Below are 22642 nucleotides of genomic sequence, written 5' to 3'. Positions count from 1 at the left end.
ATAATAACAAAATAATAGCAAAAATACAGGCAATCGTAAATAACAAAATATGTAATTATTTAGATATTGATAACAAAATAATAACTAAATAAGCTATTCACAAGTAGATCAAAATAATGGTAATTTTAGTTCTTTGACTTTAATATCTTAATTGAGCATTATTGAAAAATAAATTTTTTGCTTTTCTGCTAAAAAACTTTTGTTTTTTGAATCTTTAATGAATATCATACGAATAGTAAAATGAGCTATTATGGTAAAAATTAATATTGGTTTGTTCTCATGAATTATTCAAATAATGTTTTCAAATATCAAAATAATGACATATTTTACTGTGATCGCGATGTTTGTTATTCTTTAGATATTTAATGTTTTTTAGTATTTTTTGCACAAATAACAAATTTTACCATGATAGTATATTTTGTTATTGATTAATTATACCATGACTTTCAAGAATAACATATCAATGATAAATTTTGCTATGATTGTATGTTTTGCTGGGGCCTTCCTTAGCCGAGTGGTTAGAGTCCGCGGCTACAAAGCAAAGCCATGCTGAAGGTGTCTGGGTTCGAATCCCGGTCGGTCCAGGATCTTTTCGTAATGGAAATTTCCTTGACTTCCCTGGGCATAGAGTATCATCGTACCTGCCACACGATATACGAATGCGAAAATGGCAACTTAGGCAAAGAAAGCTCTCAGTTAATAACTGTGGAAGTGCTCATAAGAACACTACGCTGAGTAGCCGGCTATGTCCCAGTGGGGACGTTAATGCCAAGAAGAAGAAGAATGTTTTGCTATTGATGAGATATTTAATGTCATATATTAATAACATAATAATGGTTAAAGTAGATATGATTGCAAAATTTGTTCTTATTTTACCATTATTTTGTTATTCATCTCTACCCGGGTATGGATTCAGGAAAGGTGAATCTACTCTGGATGTTATCCAGTCGGTCGTTCAGACAGCTGAGGTGGCAATCGCGCATAAAAGGAGCGGCATCCGTTACTGCGCGGTTGTCGCTCTGGATGTGAAGAATGCGTTCAACAGCGCAAGCTGGGAAGCAATAGCACACGCACTTCACCGCCTCAAGGTACCGGTGCAGTTGTGTAAGCTTCTAGGTAGCTATTTTGATGGTAGGATTCTACTGTATGACACAGAGGAGGGGCAGAAAAGCGTTCGAATTACTGCGGGAGTACCTCAAGGTTCAATTCTGGGCCCGATGTTATGGAAGGCGATGTACGATGACGTACTGAGGCTGCCCCTTCCGACGAGTGTTAAGATTGTTGGCTTCGCCGACGATATCACCCCAATCGTCTATGGTGAATCGATGGAGGAAGTAGAGTTGACAGCAGCGCACTCTATTTCCATAGTTGAGGAATGGATGAAGCCTTGGAAACTAGGACTGGCCCGTCAGTATAAATGTGAACAACTATTAGAAACACAAACCCTCCGAGCAAAGCCCATTTCGCATGAACTTAGTTATTAAAAATTAAGTACCCACCTGCCGTAAGCGGAATCGGCGCTGAACTTCGAACCTTCGGCCGAAGGTCCCCGGTAGTTCCGGCCGCTTGCACCATCGCCTCGCGAAGAATTACTCAACGGGTACCCCTCAACGCTGGACATCTCGTCCGAGTCGGCCGGATACATCGACGAGGACGATTCGCACATCCGGTCCAGCTCCTGGACGCTCTTCATCAGGTCCCGCTCTGTCGGAGAGAGATCGTCGAAACTGATACCGCCACTGCCATTGCCAGTGCCGGCGACGGGTCCACCAATACCACTGCCAGTGCCATTGGTAGTGGTGGCCGTGGCCGGCGACGACAAGAGCGGAGACTGATGTCGGCTATTGCTGGTGCTGCGATAGTCTAGCAGTGGCGAATTGGTGGTTGTGTATGGCTGTGGGACCAGGTGTGTTGAAATCGTGTTGTTGTTCGGTGTTGATGGCTGCTGATGTTGATGTTGGTATGGCTGATGGTGAAGGTTAAATGGATTACCACTGCCGAGGCGTGACGCTGATGGCGTGTCCCGAGTTAGCGAGCTGGGGCTTTTGATATTGTTATTGATGTAGTCGTTAGGTGTTCCGTAGGGTTTTGGCGACTTCATATCTTGCGGTGTTGGCTCCGCCGGTTTTGGTACGTTGTGGCCCTGGAGGCTGGGAAGATTGCGGATCGTGCTGTGCGACGGGGGCTGCAGAGGCTCTCCGATATGGCGCCGTCGTGGCACCTGGGGCGGTTCCTTCTGTTGCAGAGTCGTCGATGTCTGTTTCTCTTCAGATCTACCATTGGTGGTATTGAGAGGATTGTAGTGGGGATTGCTATTGGGAGGGTTGAAATGACTAGGACTACTGGTATTACTAATGCTACTGTTCAAACTAGTCACACTCTTCACACTGTTATCCAATAGACTACTGTTGAGGGTATGCTTAACGAAATTGGTACTATTACTACTGGAGTTGCAGTTAGGGTTGGTATTACGAGAGTAGAGGGCATTTTTGAATGATCGTCTTTCGTCTTCGAATGAGGAAATGAATTCGTCAAAGTCAAAGTCGTCGAACGAAGGTAAGGGCGGCCTTTCGGGTTTCTTTTGGACTGGAATAGGCGTCGATGGTTTCGGGGTGGTCCGTTCCAGTCCGGAGTCTGGCGTTTGAGGTTTGATATCCTCAAGATGACTTTGGTTTCGTGTCAATGGGGTGCGTAGCTGTTGTTCCACGGGACTTTCTTCGCGACTGCTGTCCCTACTGGCGTTACTACTGCTGCTAGTACAACTAGCTGTACCATTCTGTCTTATCAACCCAGGCCGTTTATCGTAGGAATCGTCTTTTACACCGTTCTCGTCTGTAAGAACATTGGACACAGGTTTTTGATCACCGCCACCACCAGATTTCTCCGGAGAACTGTTGGAAGATTCGGCTAACCGATTCGAATCGGTTGGTTTCTTTGAAATTTCAATCGTGCTCGCACTACACTCCGATTCGGAGGACGGTAATTTGGTAGATGTGATTGGGAGGTTGTCGCACTTGTTGATTAGCTTCGGATCGATGTAATTCGGATCTTTGCGGTTCTCTTTCTCCTCCTGTTGAGGTGGTTTGGGTTTCTTACCGAGAATTGCATCCAGCGATATTACAGTTGGTTTGTTGGTGCTAATGTTGGTACTGCTGATATTGTTACTAATTTTACTGTTAGTGTTATTCTTGGTACCACTGTTGCTACTGATATTAGTCTTCTGAGCGCTGCTATTGTTACTATAGGTTATGTTAATAGGCTCTAACTTAATCGGAATAAGCTTTTGCTGAAGCTTCTTGAATGGTTGGATGTCTTGAAGGATTTTGTCCGTTTTGTCTTTTTCATCTTGAGGCGATTGATCAGCTTTAATACCGTGGCCAGTAACTCCTCCGTAGAGCATTGACTCCTTTCTCTCGTGTCCACCCAGCGACAAAGACCGTTTACTCAAGCTGTTACTTTTATCTTTCATGTCTTTCTCACTCATCGCCGCCAGAGTAAGTTCGTGTTCGTATTTCAAGAATACGGCCAGGGAGTCTGTCTTCGACAGTGGAACGTCCATGGCCGGCATGTTCGGATCTTTGATGTCTAGTTTGAGATTCTTCCGTACCGTGTTGGATTCCCGCATTTTGGGTTTCTCCGCCATTTGCAGTGCATTGAAGGCCGATTTGATGGGGATCTCGTCATACTCGGAGGACTTCAAGAAGTTTGGAGAAACCGGTCCGTCATCTGTGATGCCCTTCTGGATGTTGGATTTGGCTTTCTCTATGTACATTGGTCGCGACACCTTTCGGGGCATTCGAAGGGATGAGGCTCGTCTGAAGTTCGAGTTGTTAACCGGTGAAGTCTTGCTTGTCGGAGTCACAACGGATTTGCTCATAGTGTTGGATGTCGGAGTCTGTGCGTTCTGCTGTTGGCGTGAAGCCGAGGCATTGTGGCTGGAAGATGGCGAGAATAGCTCCTCCAGTTGCCTCTTGGCAGACAGAAAAGGATCATACCTTTCGGGGGAAAACCCACTGCAAGTAAAATTCAAGAAAGAAAAAGACAGAAAAGGAAGAGAAAAGAAAAAAGAGAAAACACTTATGAAAAACGTTCAAATTATTTACGTGCTATCTTGGTTATGGTACTGGATGATTTCGTTCCGATCGCGTGCCAAGTCAAAGCACTCTACCCGCTCCATACGGAATCGTCTAGAAAGCATCTCTGGCTGTTGACCAGCACCACTACCACTACCACCATCCCTGGCACAGGATTTGAGTTCGTCCTGCTGCAGCTGATGGCCTAACTCGTGAATACGGTGCAGACTTCTATCTCTAGCGACTTTCTTCGGTATACGCGAACCTTTCTTGCGAGAGGACGGACCTTCACCGTATTGACCAGAATAACCACCACCACCACCGCCCCCTGAACTGGTTGCAAGGGTTCGCAACTGATTGGAGTCGTAGAAAGGAGGAATGAAGTTCTCTTCATCGAAATCGCTCCGGCCACCCCGTTTGGGACCACGTGCTCCCGACTTGTCTTCTCGAATCCTCGGCATTCGGATTGTATTGGTAAAGGGAATTTCCAGTTCTTCTTCCTCTTGGAAACTATCGCCACCTCCGTAGTCATCGAACTCTTTGGCGCCTCTCCGTCGGTCCTGTTTCTCGTAGTAGTAGAAGAACTCTTCGTACGTGTCGAAACTGGGCACGGTACGGAGCGAGGACAGCTCGCTGGAGTCCCCCTGACTGGTGGTGGCCGTACAACTCAGAGAAGAACGCTTGGCTAGGGCTTGAACTTGATTGGGTTGATTGGTGGGAGTGAAAAAGGATGCATCACTGGAAGGAAAAAGGACGCAAACGGGAATCGTATACGGGTGTTGTTAGTTCGATCCGAAGCGAGGTGGTTAGTGGGGATCAAGAGGTCACACAAACACGCATAGGTGGATTGATAGCTGCACAAAAGTTTCTTTAGGAGATTATATTACAAGCATATGTTATGTCGCTTCGTTTCAAATCTTTCTTTGCAGCTTTTTATAACCTTTAGTTCTATTACAGGTAAAAACTTTAAGAAAACTCCACTGTACACAATCTGAAACAAAACGATAATAAAAGTCCCTAACTCGATGGTCCCTTCAATATCGAGTTATGGAGAGTTGACTGTAATTCGATACATCCCCATCATTATGATACTCAGTTTGGAGTTTAACAGAATTTTGTTTTATCAAAAATGTTCATTTGTCTAGACACCTATTACATCTTAATCCACATTTGAATATAGCTATTGTGTAACCCTTTGTCTGTGCCTTGGGGTCATATTGACCCCAAATTCAAATCGCTGTTACTTCGAGAAATACAAATGGATTTTTGATTTTTCTGCAGTTTTAGAAAGCGAATTTAATTGAGTTTTAATAAAAAAAAAAATAAGAAAATTGAAAAAGGGCTGGTTTATCGCGGGAGGAAATATTGTGAATAAAGGTCCAAAAACAGCGAATTTCCGAAATTTGGATGCATATATCTCAGAAAGAGTTATATATAAAATTATACTTTCTTCAGCAAAGATTTGCGTTAGGGAAAGGACCAACATGGTACTCATTGATTAGTTTGCAACTTCACCGTATGATGGCGCTAGCTTGGAAAATGTTACTATATGAAGCATACACATTTATTATGACGCTCAATATCTCAAGATGCTTAGGATTTGGGAAGAATGATTACTTCGGCAAAGTTGCTCATTGAATCAAGGGCTATAAGCTGCATGCCTGCTTAATTCAAAACTGCCACTAGGAGGTGTTGGTGAGAATTGAATATTTCACTCAATCTCATTTTCGTACGAGGCACTGTTTTCATATCAAGTTGGTATAAATCTATTAAATGGTGCATGGACTTCGATATACTTTATCAATAATGAAGGTTATAGGTGTCATCTATTGTTTGGCAATGACAAACTGTATTCATTTGCTTAAATCTTTAAAATAATGGAAAAGTATTGAGATTGTGTCTATAATTGACCCAATTCCATATTCGTACACCTAACAAAAAAGAAATATACAGCATTCAAAACTATTTTTTAATGGACTAGATGATTACTTAAGCTCTTCGTTGTGTTGTTCAGATGCAGTACAATACATTTGGAAAATTTAAAAGCGGACATATTTGAAACTTAAGTGAATTTAAGAAAAATACCAGTATTTCCATCTTTTGTGCTAAAATATTCGGTAAGTCGAACAATAAATTGCATTTTTTTCAACATCACTTCCTTAAGAATGATAACTGCGAATATTGCACAAGTTTCAAGAAATTATAATCAGTTTTAGAATAGCTTGGAGTGGATATCGACAACTTATACTTTTGAATCTTAGGTAATATAACATTTATAACAAATCCAAAACCAAAAATTTTAGTCAATTTCTTTATCTTTGGCTCCTAAATGTATATACACAATCCATGATTGATGTTCCTATCAAAACATTGCGTAATTATCATTTTTAATTTACATTTTACTACCAAACATGATTTTAGAGATTTATAGAATAAATATTATTGCCATAACCGCAACACAAACATTTTTTTAAATGATGAAAACAACAGGATATATTCTATTAAATAGTACATCAATGCTCTCTGCTCATTCAAGTTATTTTGTATTTTTCTTATAAAATCAATAAATTGCAAAATAGGGTGCTATTTTGAATATAATTTGAATATTATTTCAAAGATAATTCTCGATTACTTTTTCAAATCGACGTAAGTAACTTTCATACGGTTTTGAGAAAACTAATTAACAAGAGTCACAACCTGTCTTTTAAAACTGTTTTAAAATGAATCATTTTTTTAACATTTTTTCGCAATGTACATCGCTCAAATTTTGCATACAATCAGATCGCGTTCAAAAACTAAGTAGTTTCTATTATATTCAACAAAAATAATTATAACAAAATAATAAGCCGTTTCATACAGTTACTTTCGACGTTTTTCTACCAGTGTAAAATCGGCTCAAGTAGTGTTTTGTTTTGATTAGTGGTTAAGTCAATTTGTTTCTCTATACATCGGGGCGGCGAAAGTAGTTAGTTAGTTAGTTGTCTTTATTTGAGACGCTTTAACTGGTTAAGTCGTTCGCGTCTTGAGATTGATTTTGCTTAGTTACATACAATTCATTCTATCTTAATTACAATTCATTTTATCTTGATAAAAATTAGATTTTTTTAAACAAACCAGATTCTTTAAGAAATAGCAGCAAATTTTCTTCAACAACTGGGTCGTTGTCGAGAATTTGTCCAATTGATAACTCCAGGTGATACCTTTTTCGTAGGTCATCATATACAGGGCAGTTTACTAGTACGTGTTCCACAGTGTTCGTTCTAGCACCACATTCGCATCTGTCTTCTCTGCTTCCGCCACACACATGTGGATGAGAAAATCTGCAATGTCCCACGCGTAATCTTGAAAGATTAATTTGGTGTTTCCGATTCGATTGATCGTTCCATTTTTTTGTTGAACTTTTAATCTTCCTTAAGAACGCATTTCGTTCAACATTCCATCTTGCAGCAAAAGTGTCATCTATTGATGATTTAATGTAGTGCTTTATGTCATCTCCTGGTGTTTTGATTCGTAAGCGCCTTGCAGTACAACCCCGCCCAGCTAACATATCCGCTTTAACATTTCCAGATATTCCACTGTGCCCTGGTACCCAGCAAAATACAATGTTTCCTGAGTTGAACTCCTCCAGTGATTGTACACAGGGATGTTTTGATCTAGGATTTTCCAACGCCGTTAACACGCTTGCTGAATCCGTAAAAATAACTGATTTTCCACTCAGTCTACACGCCATTTTGGCTGCAAGATTAAGGGCAACTGCTTCTGCGGAAAATACAGACATTTGATCTGGAAGACGGTAGTTTATTTCTTCAGTGGAGCTGTATATTCCAATGCCAACTTTGTTATCTCTGCGAGAACCGTCGGTGTATATTTGATGGTATCCTTGATACTTTTCGTGGATGGTACTCTGGAAGACTGCTTTCGCTTTGGCCGGCGCTTCGCCAGCTCGAATCGCTTTTTTGATGGTCCAGTCAATCGGTGGAGCAGGTACATCCCATCTTCTGTCTCCGACTCGACAAAGTTGGGACACAGGCGGAAATGTAGCATTAGTTAGTCGGTGAAACAGATTTTGAGCACTTGTTAGCAATTCTTTGAATTTGTTTAGGCCAGCCTTCTCCGCTAGACGAACTGCTCTAGTAGCGATAGCTGTTGCTATCGTGAGGTCAAAGGGAAGATGTCCGGCTTCAACACAGCTAGATAGTGTAGGGGAACTTGGAAGGAGTCCAGATGTCATTCGAATCGAAGAATTATATACTGGGCCGAGAATTTGAATCAAGTTTTCGAAACCAGAATAAGTAATCTCGATGCCATATAACAATTTGCTGCAGATAAGTGCATTTGCAACACGTTGTAGTACATGACGGTTACTACAGGTGTGTCTGCTGCTAATCGTTTTTACCAGCTGAACTCGACTCTTCACTTCTTGTTTTATTCTTTGGAAGTGCTGGCAGAAATTTAGATTGCGATCTAGTGACACTCCAATAACTTTGGGTGCTTTACGAAATGGAATTGCATTATCATTCACCTTCACTGGCCTCAGCATTGGATTGTGACGAAAAGCACAACAATGAGTTATTTCACATTTCTCTGTAGACATCTGGAAGCCTACTCTAGATGCCCATTCAAATACCATTTTGATGGCACTTTGAATTTTCCTTCTTACTCTAGTAGCATTCGGTCCAGCGACAACGATGACAATATCATCGGCGTATACAAATACATGAACACCAGATGGTAAATGCTGGAACACGGAGTTCATTACGATCAAAAACAGGGAGACGGCAAGCACTGACCCTTGGGGGACGCCATTTTCCTCAGTGAAGGTTGAAGAGAGTGATCCTCCGATGGCCACTCGAAAGGTTCGATTAGCCAGGAATCCATTGATGAAATTAAGGACATTTCCAGCATATCCCCATCTTCCCAATTGCTCAAGCACTCCTTTTCTCCATACGCGATTATATGCTTTAGAGATGTCCAGGCACGCGATGTCAGCATGCAGATTGTTGGCTTTTGTGTGGGCGAGAACCTCCCCCATTGATGCAAAATAAGCACCTGCACCCTTTCCTCTACGGAAAGCAAACTGACGTTGATCAAGCAGCTTTGATTTTTCTAGGGATTCCATAAGTCTTCTATTTACCATCCTTTCCATAAGTTTTGCCATACAACTCGTCAAACTAATAGGTCGGAAATCTCGAAGCTGGCAACTTTTTGGCCCAGCTTTTGGAATAGGTACAACTATGCTGGAATGCCAATCATCTGGAAATTCGCCAGTTTGCCAGATTTTGTTATAACCATCTAATAATTGGCATTTAATGATATTCGGTAATTTTTTTATCATTGGATAACCTATTCCATCGGGTCCACATGATTTGCTTTTACACGTGTCGAGAGCAAAAACGAGTTCATCCAAGGAGAAACGGTAATTGCAAGCTTCAAGAAGATCATGGTTAACTACGCCAGGACAGAACGGGAAGGGCCTATTTCGCTCACGTTCCATCAAAAATCTTTCGGAATATGCGTTGGTAGCAGACATTTCGGCAAAATATTGGGCCAGTTTTTCGCTAATTTCTCTTGGATTATCTGAAAAAGTGTCACCAATCATTAAAGAGAATCCTTTTATTCTCCTCTTTCCGCTCAAAGAGTTAATCCGACGCCAGAGTTCAACTGGAGAGCTGGATGCATTTATTCCGTCTAGGAAGCTTTCCCAGGACTTCCTTTTAGATTCCGCCATTATTTTTCGACAGGTGCGACGAGCTTCACGGAATCTTCCTATGTACAGCTCTTTATCGGGATGTTGAGAGTTGATTCTTTTCATTTTTCGAAGTGCTTTCCTCCGCAATTTGACGGCTTCCTCTACTTGTGGGTTCCACCAGTAGGTTGCTTTGAGTCCCACTTTAGACGATGACATAGGTATACTTGATTTCCCTGCTTTTCTCATAAGTTCTGCGATTTGTTGTATCGAATACTGTGGGTCTTGGTCGAAGAGTGCTAGTAGATTACTTTCGTAGCTCTCCCAGTCGGCCGAATCAAACAGCCATTTTTTGCGGCGAGTGGTTTCAGGAAGTGCGTCGTTTCCCAGGATAAATATTGGATAGTGATCACTGCCGGACGTGTCGTCAGCCCTACGCCAACTAATATTCCTAGCTACTCCGCTAGAACATATCGACAAATCTATAGCAGATTCAGCTACACCACGTGAAAATGTGTTGCTGCCGTCATTGAGTATAATAAGGTCCTTGTCTTCTGCCATTTGTGCGATGATATTTCCTCTCTTGTCATTTTGTGGTGATCCCCAGGCCATGTTGTGGGCATTGAAGTCGCCTAGTAAGAGAAATGGAGGTTCGAGCTCGTTCAATAGATCCTGAAGTTTGTTTTCAAAGTTTTCACAATTTCTCGGAGGAACGTAGATTGACACAATTGTAAGTTTGCTGTTCTGGTACAATTGAATCGCGAGTGCTAGCAAATCACTTTTCAAAGGGACTACACGATGAGGTGTTGTAGAATTCACAGCCAGTGCGATGGAATGATGTGAAATCGGTCTACTCTTAAGATACCATTTGTAGGTTCCTCCTAACCAAGAATCAATGCAGCGTGTCTGCTTAACATGGGTTTCTTGAAGCGCAAGAACGATCGGTTGCAGTTTGTTTGTTAGGACAATCAGATCATTAAGATTCTTAGGGAGGCTGCTTATATTCCACTGCAGAGCGATTATCTTCTTGGAGTCATTTTGGTTTGTTGATGTCGAGGATGAACAGGAACTCACAGAGGCTGATCTGTGCTCACTCGATGACTGGTTTTGCTGAGCGTTTTCGAAGATGTTCTGGAAAATATTTTCTTGGAGATCGTTTTCGTATTCCGATATTTTACTAGTTCTACTTGCCTGAGATGTTAGGCAACCCATGTCAACTGCCGCCCGAGGCTCATCAGAAAAATCTGGAACATCTCGGGTCAGGGTTGACATGGGGGGCCTTGCTCTACTAGAGCCATACGATTTACGGGCGACGTGGTTATCTGGTGCTCTACTGGTGGATGGCTGTTGATTTATACAGTAGATTGCGTCGTACTCTTCAGCGGATAAGGTGTTCGATCGGGTAATTTGAATTGAACAGTACGTTCCCATGACATTATATGCTTGATGATGATATGGTCGATTGTTTGCAGTGTGGTTATTGATTTCATGCGATGATTGCTGGGGACAGACGGTCACTGTGGTAGGTTGAAGGTCGACGGGTTGGGGTATTGCGTCCCGGACTATCTTCCTAACCGACAGTGCTTCTCTTCCTGGAAGTGAGGGGGGTACGTTACATTCCCCTCCCTCAAACCGCTTGGATGATGAAGAACTGCTATTGATGATTGATCTATTGTAAGTTGGGCTATTTGATGATGGGGATGTATTGGCCATGATCGAATTAGTGTGTCTGGCGATCAAAACTGTCGGCTACAGCGTTCTGATTGACAGCAACAGTATCATCGAGACATTCAATCATCCATAAAGCGTCGTCGTCATTTCTTAAGGGCTCTACCTCTAATACCACTTGTTTGGCTGGTGTGGCCTTAGGAGAGGACAGCGGGGAGACATTAATTCTTTTTTGAGTTGCTCGTGAGTTGTCAGTGGGTTTTCGGGCTCCTTTCGGTGGTGTAGTCATTCCGTTGTTGACCGATATATACCGGCTGAGGGCCAAACCGGTGCCAGGCGTTATTTCGTTCGGCGAATTGTTAGTTTCATCTTGATGGTTGATGTTTTCCACAGTTTCGCATGGAGACAAAAGAGTATCGTGTTGTGAAAGAGATGTTTGATTCATAACCAGTTTAGTTTTGATGAAATCTTTCATTTTTTCCATTTGCTGAGTTAATGCCTGAATTTGAGCATCTTTCGCAGCAATAACTTTTTTCAGTTCATTGACGAGATCTGACTCCATCATTCGACCCTGCGCAGTTATTTTGGCGTAACTGCCCGAACCTTCATTTACTCTTCTTCTGGCTTCCGGATAGGAGAGGTTGTGGTCGATCTTAGTCTTGATGATTTCAACCTCTTTTTGATAGACAGGACATTTTCTGGCACTCGGTTGATGACCTCCTTGGCAGTTAATGCAATATGCATCCTTCTTACAATCATCCTTGGGATCTGTGTCTGAGCAAGTCTTACACCGTGCTGGACCAGGACATCGCGATTTTGTGTGACCATACTTAAAACAATGGTAGCAAAGCATGGGTCCGGGATAATAAGGACGGGTCCCGACGTACAGAGGGCCGACCTTAATAGCCTCAGGAAACGTAGTGCTACACAGTGTGAGAATTAATGTGGGCGTTTTAATCTTCTCTTGGTTCACATTTCGGTAGATTCTCCGAACTTCCGTTACTTTCTGTGCTGTTAATTCCGTCAAAATGTCATCCTCAGTCATTTTCAGCAATTCTGGGCATGATATGACGCATTTGCATGTATTAAGCGTAGGGTGGTAAACAACCGAGACTATCGTACCGTCAGTTAAAGTTTTCATCGCTAGCAGACTTTTCACCTGTGTAGGGTTTCTTACTCTGAGGATGTACTTTTCGCCATCGTTCACCGATTTGGTATTTTCAATTTGCCCAGCAGCTCGTTCAATTGACAGACCCACAATAAAGGGATTAGGCAGATCGTTGTTTCCTGCTTTTTGCAGTAATCGGACAGTTAGTGCTCCAAATCGGTCTTGTGGGTCCAGAAACTCAGGAACAGTTCTTCCAGGAGGCCTTGTGCCCCATAACTGCCACCTGTGGCCATGGGCCACGATTTCAGTTAGTCGATCAGCAGAAGAGCAATGTAGTTTCCTACCATGCAGTATAGACTAATTATAATTTTACCACTCCACCAAGCTGTCTCTTAAACCCCTAAAACACCAGCCAGTGTGATAGCCGTCACCGACTATCTACCCCTAGGTATGAGGTTTAAAGGGAAATAAACGACGATTGTTCACTGTGTGATGCTATCAGTTGCTCGGGCACTCACTGATATAGGTACACAATAACAGCACGTGCTACGACGACGACAACAATAGAATACTATCACAGTACCGATGCTATCTTGATTCTGAACTGAATCATAAAATTGTTCGACAATACGCAAATTGAGTATTTCTCACTACACCTCCATCAAATATCAGTGTCCCGATACGCGATTTTCGTATTTAGATACTATCTATGTTTTTAGAATAATTCTTAGCTCAGATTTTACGATAAAATTCGATGAGCATACAAACTATCGATATCACAGATGACAGTATCCCGACAAAACTGGCGAAAGTAGTGGTTAGGTTGCGAAAGTTAAAAATCTTACTTTCGTCGTTTTAAAAATCCGGAAATTAAACGTTCTAAAAGTGAAAAATCTAGTTGGGTAGGTGCGGAACATGTGGAATTTCGTCTGCGAAACACGTAGGATCAATAAAGTAAGTTTATTTACTTTTCTGACTTGAGACTATTTGAATAAGTTTTCGAGAATTGAATATTACGATGACATCAATTATGTGGAGGTATGTACAGCGTAGTTTAGGGTACTTTATTGTAAAACGAAGTTCGTAGTTCAAATTATTTTTACAGACAATTTTAAAATTAACATTTACCTGTTGTTCAGAATGAAAATTGGGTTTACATTGATTAAAAATATCATTTTAGAAGAGTTTTGAACTTATGGCACAACAATTTTTTGAACTCAAAAGGGATAAAAACTTTTTATGATTTCTGTAAACTATATATATTTCAACTAAATTTCTATCAGAGCTTACAAGTATAATCTATAGATTGGACCCAAAGACAAAAATAAACTTTATTGTTCGAATTATAGGATTTAATAGCAAAAATCATTGGAAAAGTGGCATTTCTCATAAATTTACCTAAATTTCATATATGTCCACTAATAAATTGTCCAAATGTATTTCACTACATCTGAACATCATAATAAAGCATTTCAGTAATCAAATAGAGCTTCTAAATTTAGTTTTGAACGTTGTGCGTATGAATTTTGGTAGGTGTACGAATATGGAATTGGATGAATTTTAGACATCAATTCAATACTTTTCTATTAAACCAAAGATGAATGTAAATGGAAACATTTTGTGATTGACAAACAATAGATGTCCACCTTCAATGTGGATAAAGTATTGGTAGCTCAATACTTCATTTAATAGTTTTTTACTAACTTGATGTGGAAACAGTATCCTGTACGAATATGAAATTAGGCCACTGTATATATCTCAAGTTTGAGTTATATTAGAATACTAGTGTCATTGGCAATGTTGTTCATTTGATCGATGGCTACAAAATGCTTTGTCTGTTGATTCCATATGTTGCCAGTAGGAGGAGCTAGTGAGCATTAAAATTGAAAACTCACATGAGCGGGCTTGTTTTTTGTTTGTTTTTTTGTCTCTTTTGATGACAACTTGATTCCCTGGTGTTACTAGTTGGCATTTATGAGCATCAAAACATATGCCTCAAGATTCTTGATTCAATCTTGAAGAATGGTCTTATTCTTCTTCTTTCTGGCGTTAAGTCCCCACTGGGACAGAGCCTGCTTCTAAGCTTAGTGTTCTTATGAGCACTTCCACAGTTTTTAACTGAGAGCTTACTTTCCCAATGACCATTTTTTGCATGTGTATATCGTGTGGCAGGTACGAAGATACTCTATGCCCTGGGAAGTCGAGAAAATTTCCAACCCGAAAAGATCCTCGACCGGTGGGATTCGAACCCACGACCCTCAGCTTGGTCTTGCTGAATAGCTGCGCGTTTACCGCTACGGCTATCTGGGTCCCCTGGGAATGGTGCTTTCGGAAAAAAATGTATATTCGTTCGCCATTATCCAATTAAATCAAGTTCATATGTGGGTTCTCCATGATCTGGCATTATGAAACTGTGGTGACACAAACGAATACCAAAGATTTCTGTAGCATACTTGATTTTATAAATAAGTTTTCCGTGTGTCATCAAATGACAGCTCTGAAAATGTACTTCATATATCATATAAGTCGAACTAATCAAATGGCGTAATAGCTTTTTTGCATAAAGAGATATGAGTTGAAAATATATGATGCTCACTAGCACCTGCTAGCGGTGGAATGCTTAACATTTTGGGAATGCAGTACATAGCCGCTGATCTAACCATACCAACTTTACCGAAAACAACAGCCTCCTGTCGAAACTACATTAGCCAATATTAAAATTTTAAATTTTCAATGCTCATTAGTGCCTCCTAGTTTTATAATTCCGAACTATCCAAGCATGCAGCATACAGTCCTAAACTGCCGTGAATCGCAAGTCAGTCCCGTCTGTAAAAAGTAGGCATTGAGAAAATGGTGTGTAAAGTTTCCAAACTTGTTTTCCATACGAATCTCCAAAAAAATCCAGAGGATTTTAACATGTTCAAATCCTTATGAAACTTTCACAATTTGCTTTTCACTACTATATTTTTCTGATAAAAATATAAAGATTATCAAAACACGGTTATTTTTTGTGTTACACAGTGAGGAAATCTATAGTGGGACTGATATGCGGTTACTTTTCATTGTGGGACAATAGGGTCCTAAAGCCCTGTCCCAATTTTAGTGCCAAACGCTAAAGTTTAGGCCAAAAACACATGTTTACTCAATTTTATAATGTTTTCCGTTGGTTTAAGCCCAAAAACAATTTTTTTAGATTTTGTCACATCCTTTGGCTTGAACTCAAATTTTGGGTGTATTTTGTTTTCCGTGTCCCTTACGAAATGTCAGATAGGAACAACCCCAGTGGTCGAACTAAAACCTTTGTGGTGTTTTTGTCGACTAAGCGAACGTCAAACATGATCTTAAGTGTCAAGGTTCATTTATGGACCAAATTTTTAAATTAAAGTTTAAACATGATATAGCCATTATTTGAGCAGGAAAAATTGCTAAAGTAGTAACAGTAACATGCTTTTTCGTGTTATTAAATAAAAACAAGTTTTCATTAAAAATTTTAGGACCCAATTTGACTTGCTGTTTTTTCGAACAAATCTTATTATCTCATTAGGGCAGCTGAAAGAGTATTGGAAGATATGTTGAAAGCTGAACTCAAATCAATTTTGACAAAAATGCAGATGGGACTGACTTGCGATTCACGGCAGTAAATCTAACGAACAACTTCGCCGAAAACGTCTACTTTATAGCTGTAATACATCGTGAGAAATGTGAGTTGGAAATATTTGTAGCTCACTAGCCCTTCCTAGTTGTCGAATGTTGAACTAAGCAAATGTGTAGTGTATAGCCTTTAGACAAATCAGCAACTTTGCCGAAGACATCAATATTTCAAATCATCAGAATTTAGAACCATCGTAAGTTACAGAACATCATAGTCGCCTAGGGGAATCAGAAAACCATTTTTTTAGCTAGCGCCTTCATGTGGTGAGATTCCCAACTAATCAATGCGTAATATAGTAGCCATCACCGAAGAAAGTATAATTTTCAACATTCAGTACCATATTCATAAGTACTATTTCATACCCATTCCCTTTTTTACCAGCTTCATACTTGTTTGACACTCATAGTCTACTGACATTTTAAGCACAGACAAACAGACGTAACACTTAGAACAAATTTCTTCAAAATCCATCGCCCATTTTACACCATCATCATCTGGTGAGCATGTTGCACGAAAAGGTGTTTCGTGCAACAAGACCGGTAGATGGCGGTAGTGTGAAACGTCAAACGCAAATAAAAACGATGCGCGCGCCTCTGGTTGTGAGATTTGTAACATAATGAATTTGAAATGATCGTTAAATGAGTGGTCGATGGAAATTTCGTCAGTGTTACGTCTGTTTGTCTGTGTTTTAAGTCTCGAATAACACAACTCGCTAAAATGATTGAATTAAAACATCATCTGCAGATTGGCTTTTTTACGAGTCTCCAAACCAGTTGAGCCCTTTTGGTTCAGTAAAGTTCCAGTTAGGTCCCTGAAGTTTTGCCCTTTGAATTAAAATGGTATCAGTTAGGCCCTTTTGCGATTATCATTGCATAACATAGCATCGTATGGAGCCTTAGCCGAGTGGTTAGAGTCCGCGGCTACAAAGCAAAGCCATGCTGAGGGTGTCTGGATTCGATTCCCGATCGGTCCAGGATCTTTTCGTAATGGCAATTTCCTTGACTTCTCAGGGCATAGAGAGTATTATCGTACCTGATACACGATATACGAATGCGAAAATGGCAACATTGGCTAAGAAAGCTATCAGTTAATAACTGTTGGCGTATTCATAAGCATTAAGCTGAGAGGCAGGTTCTGTCCCTGTGAGGACGTAATGCCAAAAAGAAGAAGCACGGGATGAACACTTGCGAAATCGTACACTCAGGCAAATGGACTATTGATAACCCCTTATGAAAATTCGCCACAAGAAATCGGGTTGAAATTCATAAACTTGCCTTATTAAACCGAAATTTGAAAACAAAAAATAGTTTCCGCGGCAACCTGGAATCGAACCAAGGACCTTGCGATCGATAGGCTCGCGCGCACACCCCGCGCCCATCAACGCCTTGGTATGGAGTGATGCTAAAACGATACATAAAGCATTCGTATTGCGATAATCTGTCCATCTTTTGTAAGGCAAAATGTATGAAATTCGATAGTCCAGTTCGCTGCGTGTAGGTGGAATTGCAAAGATGAGCATATTCACAACATTGCATATTTCGCTAAACTTTAAAATGTAGTAAACTCCTGTAGTAAAGGTGTGTACACCTGTCTACCTTACAAACAGTTTTTCTTCCTAGACGTAATCTGGCATCCAATTAACATCAAATTCACTATTCATTTAGCTTAGATAGCTTCATATTCAATATACACGAAAACAAAAAAATAAAACAAAATTCAAACAACATTGACAAATGACTCAACACTATCAGCCAATTCAAGTTTTCACCGTTCGAAATGATGATAACACGGAGACGAAGTAAGCGGGACAGTTCAGTTAGGCCCTCTTGCGATTAGTCAATTTTATCGATAATTGAGTTGATTTGCACAATTCTTGAATAATATTGAACCGTTATGTGAGAAAACACAAAATAACGGTAAAATATCTGGGAAACAAGAAATAAAATTATAAAACGGCCAATCTGGTTCTGATGGCAATTTTCAGTAAGGATCTTTTGTACCCAGTTAGGCCCTTTCAGGTATTTCATGAGCAGACAGACCCTTTTAAAATTTAACCCGAAACCAGTTTTGCGTGTTCGTGATAATATGCAGAGATAATATGCGTAGATTTTGGTAAGCATAGTGGACGATCGATTTTGATTGCATTTTGAAGTTAGACCCTTTTAAAATATTTCGCTAGAATTTATTTTTTTTGTTTATATGATTTTTGGGTTTGTACCAATTTTTTTTTACTTGATTATTGCCATTAATTGACTACTCAGACAAAAAGTTCTGGGACCAAATCATACTCTTTATATTTAGGCTTTATTTAATTATAGACTAATTTTTAATTTTTACTCAAAGGTGTCAATTTTGAAATTAGGATTGAAATGTCCAGTTGATTCGATTTAGACAACATTAGTTTTTGGCACCGTGCCAAAATTATACGGTTTTCCAAAATGTGTTAGGGGTTTGTCTTAATTATCAACAATTTCTTAAAAATATACATTTTGGCACAGTTCGTTTTTGTTAACATGAGATTTTTGGATGTTTTGCCAAAATCGAACGGACACTTTGTTGTTTTACTGCTAGGAGAGTAGGAATTATCGACAGTTAATTTGACAACATAATTTCAAACTTGTTATATACAAATCTGCATTCTTCAAAATCCTGAACAGGGTTCGTTGAGAAACGTGATAAAGATTCGTTCTGAATCCTGAACAGTGCTCGTCCAAAATTTTGAATTGAGTTCTCCCAGAATCCTGTATAGTATTCATTCAGCAAGCAGAACAGGATTCATCCAAAATCCTAAACAGAATTTGCTCACAATATTGAGCATAATTTGTTCAGAATTCTTGGAAGTAGTGACACAATCCTAAACAGGATTCACTCATGACCTTCAATGAGATTCGTCTAGAATCCTAAAAAAGATTTTTCTCAAAAACTGAACATTATTTTCAGATTCGCCCAGAGTCCTGAACAGATTCGCATAGAATCCTGAGGTTTTACTCGAAATCCTATGCAGGATTTGCACAGAATCCTAAACAGAATTCGTTCAGAATCCTCAATGGGATCTGTTCAGAATTTCAACAGGATTTGCTCAGAATCCTGAGCAAGCTTCGTCTAGAGCCCGAAACACGATTGTCTCCGAATCAGGCATTGCATTTTATCTCATCTTTCGATCATCTGAGCAAGATATGGATCAAATAAGAAGATATCATCTAGGGTTCTTTGATCATCTTTGAATGAAAATCTTTGGATCTTTTGATGCTCGATAAAATCTTTTCGACTCAGCAGTCCACGTTTATACGGTGACAGCTTTTGAAAGAGGTGCAAAACAAAAGCAGTGAAAATTCGCAAACTCAACGAAAGTAAGTGAACTAGTATATTTGATATATAAATATCTTTCATTTTAATAAATTTTTAGGTTCTGCGCAAAACGTACCAGTGAATCTAGCGACATATTGGGAATCTTAAACACCGTTTTCTCGTCAAAGACCGAAATCAAGCGTTCAAGGGCAATTATTGCCGAAGTATTTCAAGCGATTGGTGGTTGATCGCTATTTATAATAGCTGACCACCATTTTTTTTTTATCACATAAGTGATATATAAAAGATTACACCACTGATTATAGAAAAGTCCAATGAAAAACAAAAATAAACAAAAAAGTTATATTTTATTTTTAGAAATAAACGCAATTGTATGTCTAACATCATCAAAACGAGAGTTTTTTGCTGTTTCATGTACGACAAACCGAGTACCGGGTAATCTGTACAGCACATTGTGCTTGACCATAGATTTTACTCATGAATTTGGAAAAAAACAACTTTCACTTATCGATAGGTATATATGAGTGCTAATAAGTGAGTAATGGAAAACTTTTCTTCAAACTAAAAATGCTCCACTGGTCTATTCAGTGTTTTAAGTGTCTTCGGATGGAAGACAACCCAACTAACATTTAGTGCAAATGTAAACATTCTCTAGGCCCTCTTTATACGGCTTTATGCTGAGTAAAGGCGCTGATCCTTTTACCAACAAATCTGGCGAATCTACTCAGCTACTTTTAAGCTGTGTTGGCAGCTCTTATTCATACCGATCATTGCTCTATCTCGACAGTTATATGACAAGTAGCTGTGTAACATCTTCGGAAGGTGCTTTCTCAACCATTTCGCAAGTGTTGAATAATTATTATACAGCTTCGCTGTATTATCGATTAAATATTATTTTCAAGCTGTTTCACACAGCTTCCGGAATTCATATCATAAGTATCTGAATTTAATGTTCCCAACGTTACCTGCCACCGCTTGGAATCGAACTCACGATCTCTGCATCCACAAGTCTCGACGCTGTCCTTGTTGCCACCACAGTCTATATCGAAAGGCAAAGAAAACACACCGTTTTGTTCTACATCGAAAACGGTTCACACAATATTTTATAATGATCGTAAAAGATGCCATAGCCGCGCTTACACCACTTCATCAGGCTGTAAAAGGGTGCGAAACGTCAAACGCAATGTTTACATCCAACAAGCTGAGTAGATGCGCCACAAGTTGTTGTTTTACAGCATACTGCTGTATGCTCGCTGTATAACTAACGACAAAGCGCTTCTTAAATATATATTGAGCAGCATAACAAATCATATTGTATAGAAGCAGCCGGATTGATGATGGCGAGTTTTATTCCACATCATTAGGTTGCTATCTTTTACTGTGTTGAGTTACAGCTTAGTGAAAGCAGCAAAAGCGATAACAGACGAAATGTATTGTGCTAAGATTTGTAGCTGCAAAACGTTTGCGTTACAGCTGTATTAACGCTAATCGTTCTATTTTTGACAGCTTTTGTTTTTTGCTGCGTTCGCTGCTTCAATTCAACTGTTATACAGCACAAAGCAAATAATCTTGGCTTATAGCGCTAAAATTGTTAGTTGGGAATCCAATTGTCTCAGGGAGCCCCTAGTACATTGGTAAAACAGGTTTATATTCATTACATTTTTGTCATCTCGAAAAGGTTCAATAGCCGACCGCAATTTACCCATGTAACAGTTCCTGTACACATTTTTCGGTCATCAAATTTGTCGGAACACTCAATGATTAGCCTATTGTTAATCAATCAGTAGATAGCACGTTCTTAAAATAGCTCATTCCGGTGTCACAAAATGCTATGTTTCCACTCAAATAACGTTATTGGATACCAACAATTAGTTTTGAAACAGACATTTCATCATATCACCAAAGAGCTGAAGATCATCAAGATGGAAAGATGGTATGATTTCAATGCACTCTTGGATTGAGGATAATATCTTTTAACCATACGGAGATGATCTCTTCGATCAGATGAGATTGTAATGCGTGCTCCGAATACTGAGCAGGATCCGCTCCGAATCTCGGGATTCGAACACGCTCCAAATTCAGAGCATGATCAAAAAGATTCGTTCAGAATCCTGAGTAGATTTTTTTCGGAATCCTGAACAGGATTCGCTCCAATTTATTGAGCAGGATTCGTTAAAAAGCATAAAAGTGATTCACTTGAAATTCTGAGTAGGATTAGTATCATGATCATGACATTGAACAATTGAACATTGAAGAATTTACTCTTAATCTTAAGAATAATTTTCCTCTGAATATTCTAAGCAAAATTGCCATGGATTTTGAGCAAGATTTATTTCAAGTCTTGAGTTGGATTTGTTGAGATCGGTAAATAGAATTCACTTAAAATCCGGTGTAGAGATTACTCAGAATTTTTTGGAGGATTTCCTCAGAATCTTTACTAGAAATAGTTAATAATTCTGAGTAGTATTACTCACGATCATGACTAGAATGCGCTCAGAATACTGACTGAAATACTCAGAATCCTGATTGAACTCAACTAGTTTTTGCAAATTTTTTACGCATTTCGGTACATCATTTTGTTTTTCAAATACTGTAAAAGCCCTGTCAAAAATGGTTAAACATATTTGAATTGTATCACTTACGCTATGCATACATAGTGCATACAATTAGAAGTAGTATTCTGCCGTGAATCGCAAGTCAGTCTCATCTGTAAAAAGTAGGCATTGAGAAAATGGGCTGTAAAGTTTCAAAACTCATTTTCCATATGAATATTCAAAAAATCCAGAGTATTGGAACCTGTTCAAATCCTTATGAAACTTTCACAATTTGCTTTGCACTACGATATCTTTCTGAGAAAAATATAAAGATGATCGAAACACGGTTAAATTGTGTGTTACAATGTGCGGAAATCTTATGCGATTACTTTTTATTATGGGACAATTTGACTTGCTGTCTTTTCCTACTTTTTCCGAACAAATTTATTATCTCATTAGGTCAGCTGAAAAAGCATTAGAAGATGTGTTGAAAAATGAACTCAACTCAATTTAAACGAAAATGCAGATGGGACTGACTTGCGATTCACGGCTGTATTCAACTTATAAAGATCCTCGACCAAGATTTTCACATTTCATGTCATTTCTTAGTTT

General features: G+C 39.5%; 1 protein-coding gene across 14 annotated transcripts in view; it reads right to left on the bottom strand.

Annotated features, from left to right (window-relative positions):
- Positions 1–22642, bottom strand: part of LOC5578976 (putative uncharacterized protein DDB_G0277255) — a 296522-nt gene that overhangs the window by 5729 nt on the left and 268151 nt on the right. For all 14 annotated transcript variants that reach the window (XM_021848810.1, XM_021848811.1, XM_021848808.1 and 11 more), the window contains one exon: positions 1500–4013. In XM_021848810.1, coding sequence (XP_021704502.1) covers positions 1500–4013 — 2514 coding nt within the window. The remainder of the gene's footprint in view (positions 1–1499; positions 4014–22642) is intronic.

The sequence above is a fragment of the Aedes aegypti genome, chromosome 3, assembly GCF_002204515.2.
Source record: "Aedes aegypti strain LVP_AGWG chromosome 3, AaegL5.0 Primary Assembly, whole genome shotgun sequence".
Classification (NCBI taxonomy): domain Eukaryota; kingdom Metazoa; phylum Arthropoda; class Insecta; order Diptera; family Culicidae; genus Aedes; species Aedes aegypti.
This window is presented reverse-complemented; position numbering and strand designations above follow the sequence as displayed.